Source organism: Xyrauchen texanus, chromosome 21, assembly GCF_025860055.1.
Source record: "Xyrauchen texanus isolate HMW12.3.18 chromosome 21, RBS_HiC_50CHRs, whole genome shotgun sequence".
In the NCBI taxonomy this organism is placed as follows: domain Eukaryota; kingdom Metazoa; phylum Chordata; class Actinopteri; order Cypriniformes; family Catostomidae; genus Xyrauchen; species Xyrauchen texanus.
In genome coordinates, this window is record NC_068296.1 from 2,686,630 (window position 1) to 2,701,612 (window position 14,983).

The 14,983-nt window shown below is 38.5% G+C and overlaps 1 protein-coding gene across 4 annotated transcripts; it reads right to left on the reverse strand.

Annotated features, from left to right (window-relative positions):
• Window positions 1–2,947: 2,947 nt before the first annotated feature.
• On the reverse strand, window positions 2,948–14,161 carry LOC127661236 (uncharacterized). Of its 4 annotated transcripts, XM_052151859.1 has the most exons (4): window positions 13,546–13,588; window positions 8,263–8,506; window positions 7,027–7,517; window positions 2,948–4,740 (listed from the first exon to the last, which is right to left on the reverse strand). In XM_052151859.1, the coding sequence occupies exons 2-4, from the start codon at window positions 8,346–8,348 to the stop codon at window positions 4,379–4,381; spliced, it is 939 nt and encodes a 312-aa protein (XP_052007819.1). In that variant the 5' UTR covers window positions 8,349–8,506; window positions 13,546–13,588; the 3' UTR covers window positions 2,948–4,378. The 4 variants fall into 4 exon arrangements, with proteins under 4 accessions (XP_052007819.1, XP_052007818.1, XP_052007821.1 ...); XM_052151858.1 differs by lacking the exon at window positions 13,546–13,588 and having other exon boundaries at window positions 8,263–9,464; XM_052151861.1 differs by lacking the exons at window positions 8,263–8,506; window positions 13,546–13,588 and adding an exon at window positions 14,139–14,161 and having other exon boundaries at window positions 2,949–4,740.
• Between the last annotated feature and the right edge of the window lie 822 nt (window positions 14,162–14,983).

Sequence of the window (14,983 nt, forward strand, 5' to 3'; positions counted from 1 at the left end):
AGCGGGAAGAGTGGCAACGGATGAAACAGACCGGCTTTCAATGGGCGGGGCTTAGTGGACCAGACTATATCTCTAATAGGTCAGGTCTTTTTTTATCTTTTGAATAATATATTAATATTTTTGCTAACTCGCCACCTATTAATTGTTAACGTTTTATTTTAAATTTAATGGCTTTTAAAGTTTCTCAGAGTCACTTTTCCGGTGTCATTTATTTAAAACATAGCCAGGAGCAGAGCCATATAGAGAGAGTTTCGACAACTCCATTGACTCCAATGGAACGTTTTTTTTTTTACAGCAATGGCGGCTCGTGGAGCCTCTCAATAGTTCCCGGAAGTAGCAGCAAACACATGCTGCGCCGTAGAACAAACCGTTTGCGACGCACTTTTAAAAGGTGAGACGTTTAAAGAATATGATCTTATTCTGTATATTATCAGTACATCTAAATAAAAATAACTTGTAAATTAAAACCTTATAGTTGAGTATTACTCATTAAATTAGGAGATAAGGGATGTTATCGGATAACTAACAGATTAGGCAAGGATTGGAGCTGGATAAAGTTAGTAACAAATACCCTATTAATTGTAAAATCTGTTCTCTTGATTCAGTTTCATCCATCGTTTAAAAAAAAAAAAAAAAAGTAATATCGTAATATATTATTACAATTTAAAATAACTGTTTTCTATTTTAATGTATATTAAAATGTAATTTACTCCTGTGATGCCAAGCTGAATTTTCAGCCTCATTACTTTTGAACGGCAGTTTATATACGAGTATGCTTAAGTTGTTTTAAAGCTGAATATATTGTGTATATGAATAAGTATTGTAAGAATTATACATTAGATATATAATATTTATAATACATAAATAATTATATTACTATATATAGAATTGTAAGAATTGTAAACAATAAGCCTCATTTCACTAAATATTACATTTCCGTCACTGCTGCTAATAGTTAATAGTTCATTGACCCATTGTGCGGTGCGGGCTGGAAATCACCTGTCACCAGCCTGTCTCTGTACTATCTGAAAAGTCATAAATATGACATTAGTTACCATGATAAGGTAACATAAAAAGGCAACAGAAACCCTAGCCTGAAATAAGTTGAGGCAAATAACGGTAAGCGAACACTAATCCTCAAATATTAGCTGATTTGATCTTATTTGAAAAAACATCGCTGTAACAACATACTCATGCTACATACATATGTCGGTGTGTTAAATAAATATATAAAATAAATGCATTTATTGACTACTAATTACCAGAAATCGCAGTTCTGTCACTCTACTCTAACAGTTTGAAATGCCCGCCAAAGCACTTCCGGGAACTATCTGAAGTCTACGTGAATCACGTGACGATCAAGCGTTTATAACTTCCGTTGTCGCAACTCTCTCTCTATATGGCTCTGGCCAGGAGAACATTTTTGTCACGTGCACTGTTACTTTTCTCAACGCTGGTCAGGAATGACCAATCAGAATCAATTTGAGTATCAGGTACCAGGTATTGAATTTAGAAGATTTAAACGATTTTATATGTGTTTATTATTATTATTTAATACTATACGTTTACAAATGTCTGCCTTAAGACAAAAAAAATTAACTAAATAGAGTCTGGTTCTGGGAGTAAAAATTACATACATTTTTGTGATTAACCAAACAAAAAATGTTTCTATCATCATTTACTCACCCTCATGCCATCTCAAACTTGCATGACTTTCTTTCTGCTGCTGAGCACAAACTAAGGTTGTATGAAGTATGTATGACAGGGGCATCATGCTAACATTTTAAATTTTTTTTGAGGGGATGTAACAGTAGCCAGCTGGTAGGCAGCTGTGCAGTGTGTAAACCTCACTCCGCTGATGCACACTCGAGACTAATGCAAGGGGCTTTAGCCTCTTTTTTAATATGCCTGCCTCCCATGTCAGAGACCTAGGTTTGAATCCTGCTTGGAGCAGGACACAGTGTAAGTGTTCAGTGGTGCCATGACCCGTATGGAGTGAGGTTTGGGGTGCACTAGGCAGCTGTGCACTGTGTAAACCTCACGCCCCTGCTTCAAGGGGTGCACTAGCGACTTTATCCTCATTAGCATGCCGGAGAACCTGGTTCGAATTCCGCTCGGAGCAAACTGGTAACAGGGGCACCAAAAAAACTTGTGAACACACTTCTCTCAAGAGTGTGCATACGAGAGCTGGGTGGAAGTTAAGCTTTTTGCAAGAATATTAATAATCATTTTGCTTTGCTTCTTACCCAAAACAATCGTATCACTTCAGAAAACTGATCGAGTCATTTGGATTACCTTTACACTGCCATTATGTTCTTTTTGGAGCTTCAAATTTTGGACTCACCTCATACATCCTTAAAAAAAAAATGTTATATAGGTGCATTTTTTATTTTTTTGGTACTGTTAAGAATTCAGCTTTTGAGCCATCATGCGCCCCCTGGAGGAAAAAAGTTGTAAATGATGAGGGAATTTTCATTTAGGTGTGAGCTATCCTTTTAAAAGAAGCACAGGCAGAACAGGTTTGATCCCAAAATAGTAACACAAATACTCTCACTTCCCTATGAATAAAATGTTTTTGTTTGAGACCAGCAGATGGCAGTAAACTAATCTGTGTTCAAGCCTTGTGCAATGATGAGTGCATTGAACTTTTACATAAAATACCTGTTGTACTACCGTCTGTTCTATATGTGGTCCTGAAACATTTTCAGGGACGTTCCTATTATTTTGTGAGCAAAAAAAGACCAGAGCAATGCACTGTCTTTGCCCTCTGTACCTTCACAAGACTCAAAGTGTGCAGCCAAATCAAATAAGCATCGCAGTACATCCACAGCATCCTTGCCATTCTTAAATGACCTGTTCATTTAAGGTGATACACACAGAGTTAAAGTAAATAGCTTTAAAATCTCAAATAGGGCTGACCCTTTACCCACTTCTAGATAAAGCAAGTCACCAGTGATGCACTTCATTTGTTCTGGTTTCTACATGGAATCCAATGAGGCAAATTACTACAATTTCATAAACTTGCAGTAAGTAAAATATAATCTACTTGACAAACATGACATCAATAACCAGCAACACTGTATATCTGAATGTATTTCTTATGATTTCCTTAAGACTTCTCCCTAAAATCCTTCATTTCACCAGATACAACCCTTTTCCTAGATGTAACATGCATTTATGAAGTCATTGTCAAAATCAAATTAATCAGAATAATTTATTTAATCGGCTTGTACCTTTGCAAAAAATAAATAAATGCAGCAGTAACAACAAAAAAGCATAATTGTTGCATTCACAAACTAAAACTTCCTTTATTTTTTCCAAATAGGTTCGAACCAGAACAAGAAAAAAAGTGCGTTGATTTTCCATGACTGTGTTGAAGAGTTTTGCTATTGACTAGTATATACTGAATACTTGTTTCTATATCTAGAAACAATGTCAAGTGAAGTAATCTTAAAGAGGGGTCAGGGGTACTGCCAACGTTCCTTTTGAGATAAACATAAATTACTCAAGTGTATTCAAGCTAATAGGTGCTAAAAGTCATGTCATATAATTGATGATTATAGTGGTGGTGGCGTAGTGGGCTAAAGCACAGAGCTGGTAATCAGAAGGTTGCTGGTTTGATCCCCACAGCCACTTTAGGGGAATTGTCCCTGTAATAAGTGCACTGTAAGTCGCTTTGGATAAAAGCGTCTGCCAATGCATAAACGTAAATGATTCATTATGTACAGGTCTTATTTTTTTAACAGTTTCTCAAGTGTTTACCACGAACATCTAATACAAAATAATTTATTCCAAAATGAGTTCTGACCTTTAAAAAACATGTTAGCAGCTCCTTTGCATTGTAGTGCAATAAACCAAAAGGTTAAAATATTGACAGACTGTATCACATATTCAAGATTCACATAAAAGTGCTATGGTCTTCAAAAATTCTGATTCTTCTTGTAGACAGGATTTATGAATATTTGGCTGAAAATGATTGGATGTGGTTATTACAAATATTTGGACAGGCTGGAGTGGGTTGAAAAACTGAGGCCATCTGATCTGAGGCCAACCATTTGACCAAATAAGATAAAATACTAATATCTATTTAGCAATAAAACCAGGCACTTTTGGCTAATTTGATGTTTAAAGGAATAGTTCGGCCAAAAATTGTAATTCTGTTTTGATTGTATGGCTTCAGAATACTTTTAATGAGGTTTATGGTGTTTGTTTGTATTTTCTTCATTTTGGAGATAGATTGCCCAGAGTCACTATTCACTATTCAATACATCTGAAGAATTGACAAAGTCATACAGGTTTGAAGCGACATTATAGGGTGAGTACGTGTTTTTTGGGTGAACTATTCCTTATATTAATCGAGTGACTCCGAATCCCACGTTCACATTTTGGCCTTCAGTGGCACCATGTTGAGGGCCTGCACGAAGATCTCCAGTGTGGACATGTATTCCTGAGGGTGGGTACGCAGATGACCTGCATGAATAGACTTCTTCCATTTCTTGCTCTGCACAGTTAGGCCTCGATTCCTCCAAAACTCCACCATCTTCTCCATCGTCTGGCAATCGCACAGTGCATCATTCTCCGAGAAACAGAAAAGAGCGGGAGCTGTCAAAGGAGTGTTCCAGAACACACTGATCCCTTCGTTAAAATAGTCGACTGTCTGGTGTTTGAAGGCACGGAAATACAGAAGGCTGGCCCTCCTCACGAGACCTTCCAGCCGAGGGAACATGGTTTTACCCAAGCCTAGGTGAAAATAAAAAAACAGCACACCACCCAAAATAATTATGCAAGAACAAAGAGATTTCAGTGACTATTAAAAAGAGGAAAGTATATCAAGACTAAACTTTTAAAGCTGAATTGTTTGAACATTGAAAAAAGTCTTGAAGTCTGAATATAATTTAGGTCTTGTGTCGTTTGAATACTTGGGCAGTTAAGGTTTGAATGGTAGTTAGGCCTTGATGCTTCGTATGCAGCTACACTGAATACTCCCAATGGACAAGGATACTGTTTTAGCAGAGAGTTGCTTTTTAACATCACTCTAATAGAGTATTAAGTGTTGCATTTTAAAAAAAGAGATTCACAATTAGTTTTTTGCTGGTTTCACACGCTCTCAACGTTCGCCCATGCCCTCATCACCCGCGGAATTGTGACCACGCCTTAAGAACTCCCGTCTGAAGAGGTTCATGAATTGAGCATTACCCCGAGATAAAGTGATCACCGTTCGGATCAAGAAAGTGTTTTTTTAAAGAGGTTTTCCAGAAAGGTTATTGTAGTACATTCACCAACATACATGACTATTTCTTTCTTTTAAAGTAGCTTAGATGTAACGACTCAGTACAACCATTTATTACCACAGTCACAGCAACCTACATGTTTTTGTAGATAGTCTATTTAAGCAGAGCATTTAGCATATTAAAATAGTTCCCCATGAATGTGTTTATCTCAAGTTGTTAGTAAGTACAGATTTATTTCATTTATTTGGATATTCTCCCCAATTTGGAACACCAAATTCCCAATGCACTCTAAGTCTGTCTTGTGGTGGCGTAGTGACTGGCCTCAATCCGGGAGGCGGAGGACGAATCTCAGTTGGCGTCTGAGACCGACAATCTGCACATCTTATCACGTGGCTTGTTGAGCGCATTACCGCAGAGATGTAACGCATGTGGAGGCTTCACGCTATTCTCCGCGGCATCCACCCACAACTCTCCACACGCCCCACCGAAAGCGAGGACCACATTATTGTGACCACGAGGAGGTTACCCCATGTGACACTACCCTCCCTAGCAACCGGGCCAATTTGATTGCTTAGGAGACCTGTCTGGAGTCAGTAAGTACAGATTTTAAGTATTTTCCGAATATACAGATTTACTCACTTAACCTGTTATTTAAATGTGGACTGAGTTGTTGGCCATCTCTCCATTATGTCTTTACTGCAAAACAAAATATTATTAAATAAATAATAATAATTTGGAAAATGGCTGTTATTGTAATTGATGCTTTAACTAAATCTTTTTTAATGTTTAATAAACTACATTGCATCCCCATCATTATTGGATGAATGGACCGATGGACTGGTGGATGGGACGGACAGATGGACAGACTGGTGGATGGACAGACGGACTGGTGGATGGAAAAATGGAAGAATAGAAGGATGGATGAACTGGTGGATAAATGGATGGATGGACTGGTGGATGGATGGAGGAATACAAGGATGGATGGACGGACTGGTGAATGGAAGAATAGAAGGATGGATGAACTTGTGGATAAATGGATGGATGGATGGATGGATGAGTAATGGACAGGTGGACAAATGGATGGATTGATTGACAGGTGGATAAATTGATGGATGGATGGAAGGATGGGTAATGGATAGGTGGACAAATGGATGGATGGATTGACAGGTGGATTAGTGGATCTATGGATGGATAAATGGATAGATGTATGGATAAATAAAAGAATGGATGGACAGATGGATAAATGGACAGATGGATGCATAGATCGATAGATGGATGGATTAATGGCGTCCACAAAAGATAGACATCTAGATAGATTGATTTCAACTCAACTGTAATTTGGCAGTACGTGTCAAGTATTAACTATGGAATGTACTGTACAGGATACACGTGGCTAAACACGTGTATTAAACTACAAAGGGAAAGGGGGTTACAGCACAGAGACAGTGTACTGTGTGGGCTAGGTGGTATGACGGTATATACCATGGCCTACCATTAATACCACCATAGATGCAAGGCTACAAGAGGGCAGGACTGCTTTACGGTAGTAACACGAGACTGACGAAGAAACATGGAGTAATGTAAAACCATAGAGTGGGACATGTCTCCAACCAGTCAAGACAAGGGGTGTAACATGAAGCAGAGTTTAGTTGTTTACAATTGCTGAACAATGTGGCAACTTTATAACAAATATACTGTTACAATAATCTTTAATTGCTCAAACCGTAATGTAAGATTTTGTTCATAGCGCCCACCTCTATATATAACCAGTGCAAAACAGAAGTTCTCTACATACCGACAGCCATTTGCTCCACTGAACCCATGACCAAACTGTCATAGATTTGACCTCTGATCCTGTTTGTCAGGCCTAGATAGCGCTGGGTGTCTTTGGCCACATGAATGAGCACCTGACAGAATGTGTAACCCCCTATGGAGAAGGCATGGACCAGCAGGGGGCGCTGACAGAAGCGCTCACTTTCTAATAACTCCAGCAAATGGCCACCATACTCCAGCCCCCAGCGAGGCCACAGGAATTGTCTCACCTCACTTTCCACAATAAGCACGTCAAAGCCAGTGCGGAAATAAATATCACAATACTTTGCAATGGCCTGTGGTCTGGATCCCAGCCACGGCATCAACAGTAACAGAGGTTTAGGCTGACCAGGTGGAAAGGTGGAGTCAGGAGTCCCTGTGACGTCATTTCCTAAGAAGGTGATGTGTTTACTGATCTTGTGAGTAGTGATCCCAGCCATGGCGGCTGCTTCAGAGATCATGACTGCCCGTGAGCTATAGAGAAAACACAGTTGAAAGAACAGCAGTTACTTTGGAGTTGGGTCCGATGTGCCAATGCAAGACCAAATGAACTGCCTCAACAGTTCAGGATAAGATGCTTTGTTTTAACTAAATCATATCTAAAGTGATTAATAAGCATGAAGCAGGGGTAATGATCCCAGAAGTCCTATTAACAGAAGTGGTCGTTCCACTTATGCTAGGGTTTACTGCGTGCTGTTCCATCTCATGACTGAGCGCCTTTTAAAGTATACTATTTTGACCAAGAGTTCACAAGGAAGCATTCACGACACTCTCAGAATTATAATGTTTAATTCATTGTATATTTGCTTTTGTAAAGCTACCTTGAAAAAATGTGTATTGTGAAAAGCGCTATACAAATGAGTTGGCTTGACATTATATTGTCTAATGCTCTCCCTGCTTTTAAGATATTGGTAGCAGTATCGGCCAAAAACCTGTATTAGTCGACCACTTTCCATAAAATCGAAACCCTTTTATCATAAGAGCAGTATCGAATTAACAGCATTAGATAGGCCTATTCCCTGTATTCTTACATTAGTCTTAGTATTGTAACTCTGCACACTGTTGAATGCTTATCTGAATCTTATCTGACCAACCAACTAATGCCCAGACCTTTGGAATGAGCTAGAATGCTAAAAGCGACCCAGGCCCCATTACTCAACCACAGTCCTCAATGCACATGCTGATTATTCATTTCAAAAGCAAAGGCATCCACCCTTACCTTTGCTGTTCTATCAGTTTGCACTGGGATAGCTTTCCACTCGATGTTGGAACATGAATGTGGGGATCTTTCAGAAACATGAGCATCAGTGAGGTCAGGCACTGATGGTCTGGCTCACAGTCACCATTTCACATTATCCCAAGGGTGTTCAGTTCAAGTGCACACCAGAGTTAGTAAACCATTTTTATATTGACCTTGCTTGAGGCACAGTCATGCTTGCAGAGAAAAGGGCACTCCCAAACTGCTGCAACAAGGTTGAAAGCACACAATGTCATTGTAAAGAGTAGCATTAAGACAAGTCCTTAAAGAAATAACTGGAATAGTCAAACCAGCTAAATAAAAGGGGGTGTCCACACATAGAGTACTTTTATCCATTTAGTGAATCCAAGTTTTATTTTGCATGCTGAACTCTGAAATGCTCTGTAAACCTATTTAACCATATAATCTTTTGCAATATAGCCTTTTATGAAACAAAGGGAAACAACTCACCCATTGTTTGAAACACTTTCTATTCATGAAAACTTAACAAATCCAGGCGATTTAAAGGAATATTCCAGGTTCAAAACAAGTTAAGCTCAGGCGTAAAAGTTGAGAAAGTCAAAGCAGGAGTTCCAGATTTATCTTTTCAGTTAATTTGTGTTGTATTTAACACACTGTATTTTGTTTAAGCTTTTGTCCAAGTATTTAAGCTTAAAGTAACCCTTTCAAGTGATTTTAATAAGTAAAATGTAGAAATTTCTGCCAAATAATTTGGGGAAATAAGCTTAAAAAAGGTGACTGTAGCTGAAAGTTGTCTAGTGTGCATCCCTGCACAATAAAAAAAAATTTAGGTTACAGTGAGGCACTTACAATGGAAGTGAATTGGGCACATTTTTGGAGGGTTTAAAGGCAGAAATGTGAAGCTTCTAATTTTATAAAAGCGCTTGCATGAATTCTTCTGTTAAAATGAATGTATTATTTGAGCTGCAAAGTTTAAATTGTAATTTTTATGGTTGATTTAGGGATGTATTGTTTACACTGTTATGTCGTCATTGCAACAAAGTTGTCAAATTGGATATAACTTTACACGGAAAATGCTAGTAAGTGATATTTTCACACTAAAACCATGTTAGCACTAGGGATGAGCATGAGTACTCGTGTACTCGGACATGGTTGCAATGATCGATCATGAAAACGATGATCGTTAGTATCATGCATGATGAGACTTTTCGCTTGTCAAAGAGGGAGCTTATTTTAAATTTTGAGATTGATTATGTTGTGACCGAGGAGTACATTGATTATCAGAGACAATCTGATACGATGCTGCAATGCTATCGTTACAATAATCAAAACAAAGAGTGTAATTAACTGTGTTTTGCACACCTGTCTATGCAAAATGTTTGCTAAACACCCTTTATTATCATTTAAAGAGCACCTATTATGGTTTTTCAAATATTACCTTTCATGTAGTGTATTTTATAGCTGTTTGTGAATGTAAAAAAGTCAAAAATCAAAGTGCACGTCAAACTAGTTATAAACTCTCAAACGAAAGAACCGATTCTGAACACCTGAAACGAGTCGTTAGTAATTCCAGACACTTCCTGTACTAACCTACGTAATTTGGTACCAAAAAACCCGCCTCTGGTCTTCATTGGCTGCTCGTGAACAGCTTGGACCAGCCCTCAAACACTACACTAAGCAGTAGACCAATCACAACAGACTGGGGTCATCTGCCCAATCAGAGCAGAGTAGGCTCTCTGAAAGGAGGAGTTTAGAATGAATGCTTTAGAACGGACCAATCAGAGCAGAGTAGGCTCTCTGAAAGGAGGAGTTTAGAATGAATGCTTTAGAACGGACCAATCAGAGCAGAGTAGGCTCTCTGAAAGGAGGAGTTTAGAATGAATGCTTTAGAATGGACCAATCAGAGCAGAGTAGGCTCTCTGAAAGGTGGAGTTTAGAATGAATGCTTTAGAACGGACCAATCAGAGCAGAGTAGGCTCTCTGAAAGGTGGAGTTTAGAATGAATGCTTTAGAACGGACCAATCAGAGCAGAGTAGGCTCTCTGAAAGGAGTTTAGAATGAATGCTTTAGAACGGACCAATCAGAGCAGAGTAGGCTCTCTGAAAGGAGTTTAGAATGAATGCTTTAGAACGGACCAATCAGAGCAGAGTATGCTCTCTGAAAGGAGGAGTTTAGAATGAATGCTTTAGAACGGACCAATCAGAGCAGAGTAGGCTCTCTGAAAGGTGGAGTTTAGAATGAATCCTTTAGAATGGACCAATCAGAGCAGAGTAGGCTCTCTGAAAGGTGGAGTTTAGAATGAATGCTTTAGAACGGACCAATCAGAGCAGAGTAGGCTCTCTGAAAGGTGGAGTTTAGAATGAATGCTTTAGAACGGACCAATCAGAGCAGAGTAGGCTCTCTGAAAGGTGGAGTTTAGAATGAACGCTTTAGAACGGATCACTGAACGAGTCGTTTTTGAATCTGGGGAAAAAAAGGTGATCCTGCAACTTAAATTGTGAGCAAATTAAAATGTTTTTTGACCTTGAATGCATGTAAATCTATTGTATGAGACCTTTGAAACAAAATTAGGCACGTTTAAAACCATAATAGTTGCACTTAAAGAACTTTGACTCGTTAATGGATATTATTTCAATCTTTTGTGCATTTTGTGACATACTATTTTATAACGGCCAATAATAATGAATAGACGATAAACTAGAATAACAAGACAGCAGCCATAGACGTTTGTCAGACATGTTATTATATATACAATTACGAACATGTCATTGCTAGAGTAATTAGACAGAGAACTCGAGTAGTCAGAATGACAAAGCTGCCCATCCCTAGTTAGCACACATATTGTTTACATCACATGAGTATTTTAATGTTGACACCTCGTCCTAACCAGATAAGATTCCAGTGACAAGCTTTCTGCTGATCCACACCAGACACGAGGCAACACTGTGATATTCATTGACAATTAAATGTAGAAAACGGAGTAATCACAGAAAGGAACAGTATGTTTATTGAACGCAACTCATTTTCTCACTGAAGTGCCGTAATGCTTTCTACGGCAAGCCCGAGGGTATAAATAAATAAACACACACACACAGGGAAAAGTTACTTTATAAATCGCATACTTATTCAGCTGTTATGATTGTTTATGTTCATAGAGTACTCCTGTTGTTATTTCGCCAATTTCCATGTGACAGGGAAGCAGAAAGTCAGAATGAGCCGATATGTCTCCCCACTATCATTCTGAATCGGTGTGTGTGTGTGTGTGTGTGTGTGTGTGTGTGTGTGTGTGTGTGTGTGTGTGTGTGTGTGTGTGTGTGTGTGTGTGTGTGTGTGAGACAGAGCTCCGGCTAAAGAGAACGAGACCTTAGGCACAACATTCGGTAGGCGTGTGGTACCCTCGGACAAAATGTAGGTTATTCTGAACTGGCTAATGAGATGCCGGCTTTAATATACAACAATAAGAATAACTTTAGACTCATATGTTGGCTGCGCTGTCTGGCGTGACATCGCAGAAATAGAAACCATTCCAAAAATAGAAAGCCCCGTCGCTGTCACGTGTCACAGCTGATTAGGATAAAAACTCTGATTAACATGGAAAAGATACCTTTTATTGCGTCACGTTGTTTCCGGTTAGGACACGGTGTTACGGATTGGCCCCATTCACTTCCATTATAAGTGCCTGACTGTAACCTCCATTTTTGCTTTTTTTAAAGAAATAAATGTTTGCGGTAGTCAATATTATGCCACAAATGCGGTTGATTGTGCTTAAAATATTAGTTACAAAGGTTGTAGTTAAAAGTTTGTGTATTACATGCAGTTTTGCCAATGCTCTACTTACGTGTCCGGTGTGAAACAGTCGTTCCACACGCTCTTTTTCTGGACCAAACAGCATTTGATATTATGTGTCTCTGTATGTTCTTGCCAAAGATCTGAAACTTTATAAACTGAGTGTGTGTGTGTGTGTGTGTGTGGGTGTGTTTAACTAAAGAACTCAATGTTCTGTAGAGGTTGTGTTGATGTACACATGTAAATAATCTGCAACGATTTAAACTGTGTGTGTGTGTGTGTGTGTTTTTGAGTGTATTGTGTATTTTGTGCATGTGTGTTTTTTGAGTGTGTGTGTTTTGTGTGTGTGTGTATTTTGTGCAAGTGTGTTTTGTGTGTGTGTGTTTTTTGAGTGTGTGTTTTTTGAATGTGTGTGTTTTGTGTGTGTGTGTGTTTTGTGTGTGTGTGTGTTTTGTGTGTGAGTGTTATGTATTTTGTGTGTGCGCGTATTTTGTGCATGTGTGTTTTTTGAGTGTATTATGTATTTTGTTTGTGTGTGTGTGTGTGTGTGTTTTTATACTATGTTTTTATACTATGTTTATACAACATTGTTGGAATCAAAGTAAAACCCGAGAACACCAACTTGAGGGAAATGGCTTATTAAACTTGAAATTAAACAATGTTTTTTGAAAATGTAAAAAGGTTTCTGTGTGGGTTAGGTTTAGGGGTAGGGTTATGGTCAGTTAGGGGATAGAAATTACCATTAGATCTGTATAAAACCCATAAAATGCATGGAAGTCAGTGGAGAGTTTCCACAATGACATAAAAACATAGTATGTTTATGTATGTGTGAGTATGCATGTGTGCATGTATGTATGTATGTATGTATGTATGTATGTATGTATGTATGTATGTATGTATTTATTTAGCCTAACTAAAGAATGTACTGTCATGTTTCACAGATGTGCTTACCACATCTAAAACTTGCAGGTTCTCATTTTTCTTTAATTATTCTTAACAAAGATCTTCCTTTATGTCAACTATGTGAGTGCAAGGTCAATGGCAATGCTGTCAACAAACAAATGCCTCTCGTATTTTGAGCCTGAACAAAGCCCCAGTCCCAAAATAAATCACAACAACCCGTCCTGATGCAGAAGAAATGTATTCTCGCATTATTTACATCTGCTGCTATCACAATTAGCCAAATTAGCTCTAAAATAAACGAATGTTTAAATGTGCAATGTAAAAAGTAGGTTCAGAAGAGCGTTTAGAAGATTTTCTTAGACTTTTTCTCCACTTTCTCCTGATATGTTCAGTGATTTTGAGCAGTTTAATACAGATTCCATGACAGTTGTAATGACTAGCTGTCAGATTGGCAACGGAAAATAAAGCAACACCACCACCAACAAATAACAATACCGAATTTTAACACCTGTACAAACTCAGATATATCCTCGTCAATTAAAGTGTCAGTAATCCCTTCATTTAAACAAAAGCCGTGGTTGTATATGTTCTTACCTGCAACAGACGAGAAGCACGAGCGCAGGCTGATGCTGCCGTGAACACGCCCCGCTTGGAAGTCGGACACGCGATGCGACACTCAGGCGCGTGCACGCGCGGCGACAATAACAAACGAACGTAGTTTTTATTTTTTTTAAATAATTTTCTAGTTTTTATGGTTTATTGCCAGTTTATGAGTGATGAAAAGTTCGTTTCCATGCACCGATTCAAAAACCGATTCAGCGGTTCTTTTACGTCATCAAGTAAAGACGTCACTAATATCTAACATCCCGGAGTCAAGGGTTTCACGCTTAAACATTTAAATAAAGCCACACGTGAACGCGCATTGCTGATTATTACATTTTATTCAATTAAGTTATTATAATAATGGCATTTATTGTCATCAGTGTTTCATTCTCTGATCCTGCATGTCGAATACGACTGACAAATATTGATTATTTCTTGGATACGATTCAAGTTTTGCACCTAAAAACCCCAATACAGACACTGATGTACTTACGCGGAAATGTTCTAGGTGTCTAAAATTGTATTTAATAAAACTAGTCATAAGAATATTTCCAGTACGTTTTGGTTGCCAAAACAACACTTACAATTCGCTCCATGCTCGTTCATGTCCTCGGTGCACGCATGCGCATTGGATGAGCAGCTCACTCATCAGACTCCTCGGTAACCCTCGGCAAACTTCGACAGTTCATTTAGAGTCGGACACGACCGAAGAGTTGGTTTGATTCCTTCATTTCAAACGGTTTCTTTGGTTCAGTCGGCTCAAAAGGACGATTCGTTCAAGAGTAGGACATCACTACAGTTTATCACAAGTGTATTGATTTGCGATGTCAGATGTTCAATGTGTTTGCATTAATAGATTTGATCATTTTTAGAGAATAAATAGTGTGGAGTAGGTCTTCATGAAGTATGTACACATTTTGCAAGTGTTCTTTTTTTAACAGCAGATGGCAGCATACAGTGCATCTGGAAATTATTCACAGCGCTTCACTTTTTCCACAGTTTGTTATTTTACCGCCTTATTCCAAAATTCTACAAACAATATCCCATAATGACAACGTGAAAGTTTGTTTGAAATCTTTGCAAATTTATAAAAAAACAAAACAAAAAAACAATCACATGTACATAAGTATTCACAGCCTTTGCTCAATACTTTGTAGAAGCACCTTTGGCACCAATTACTGCCTCAAGTCTTTTTGAGTATGATGCTACAAGCACAACTATTTTTGGGCAGTTTCTCCCAGTCTTCTTTGCAGGACCTCTCAAGCTCCATCAGGTTGGATGGGGAGCGTCGGTGCACAGACATTTTCAGATCTCTCCAGAGATGTTCAGTCGGGTTCAAGTCTGGGCTCTGGCTGGGCCACTCAAGGACATTCACAGAGTTGTCCTGTAGCCACTCCTTTGTTATCTTGGCAGTGTGCTTAGGGTCATT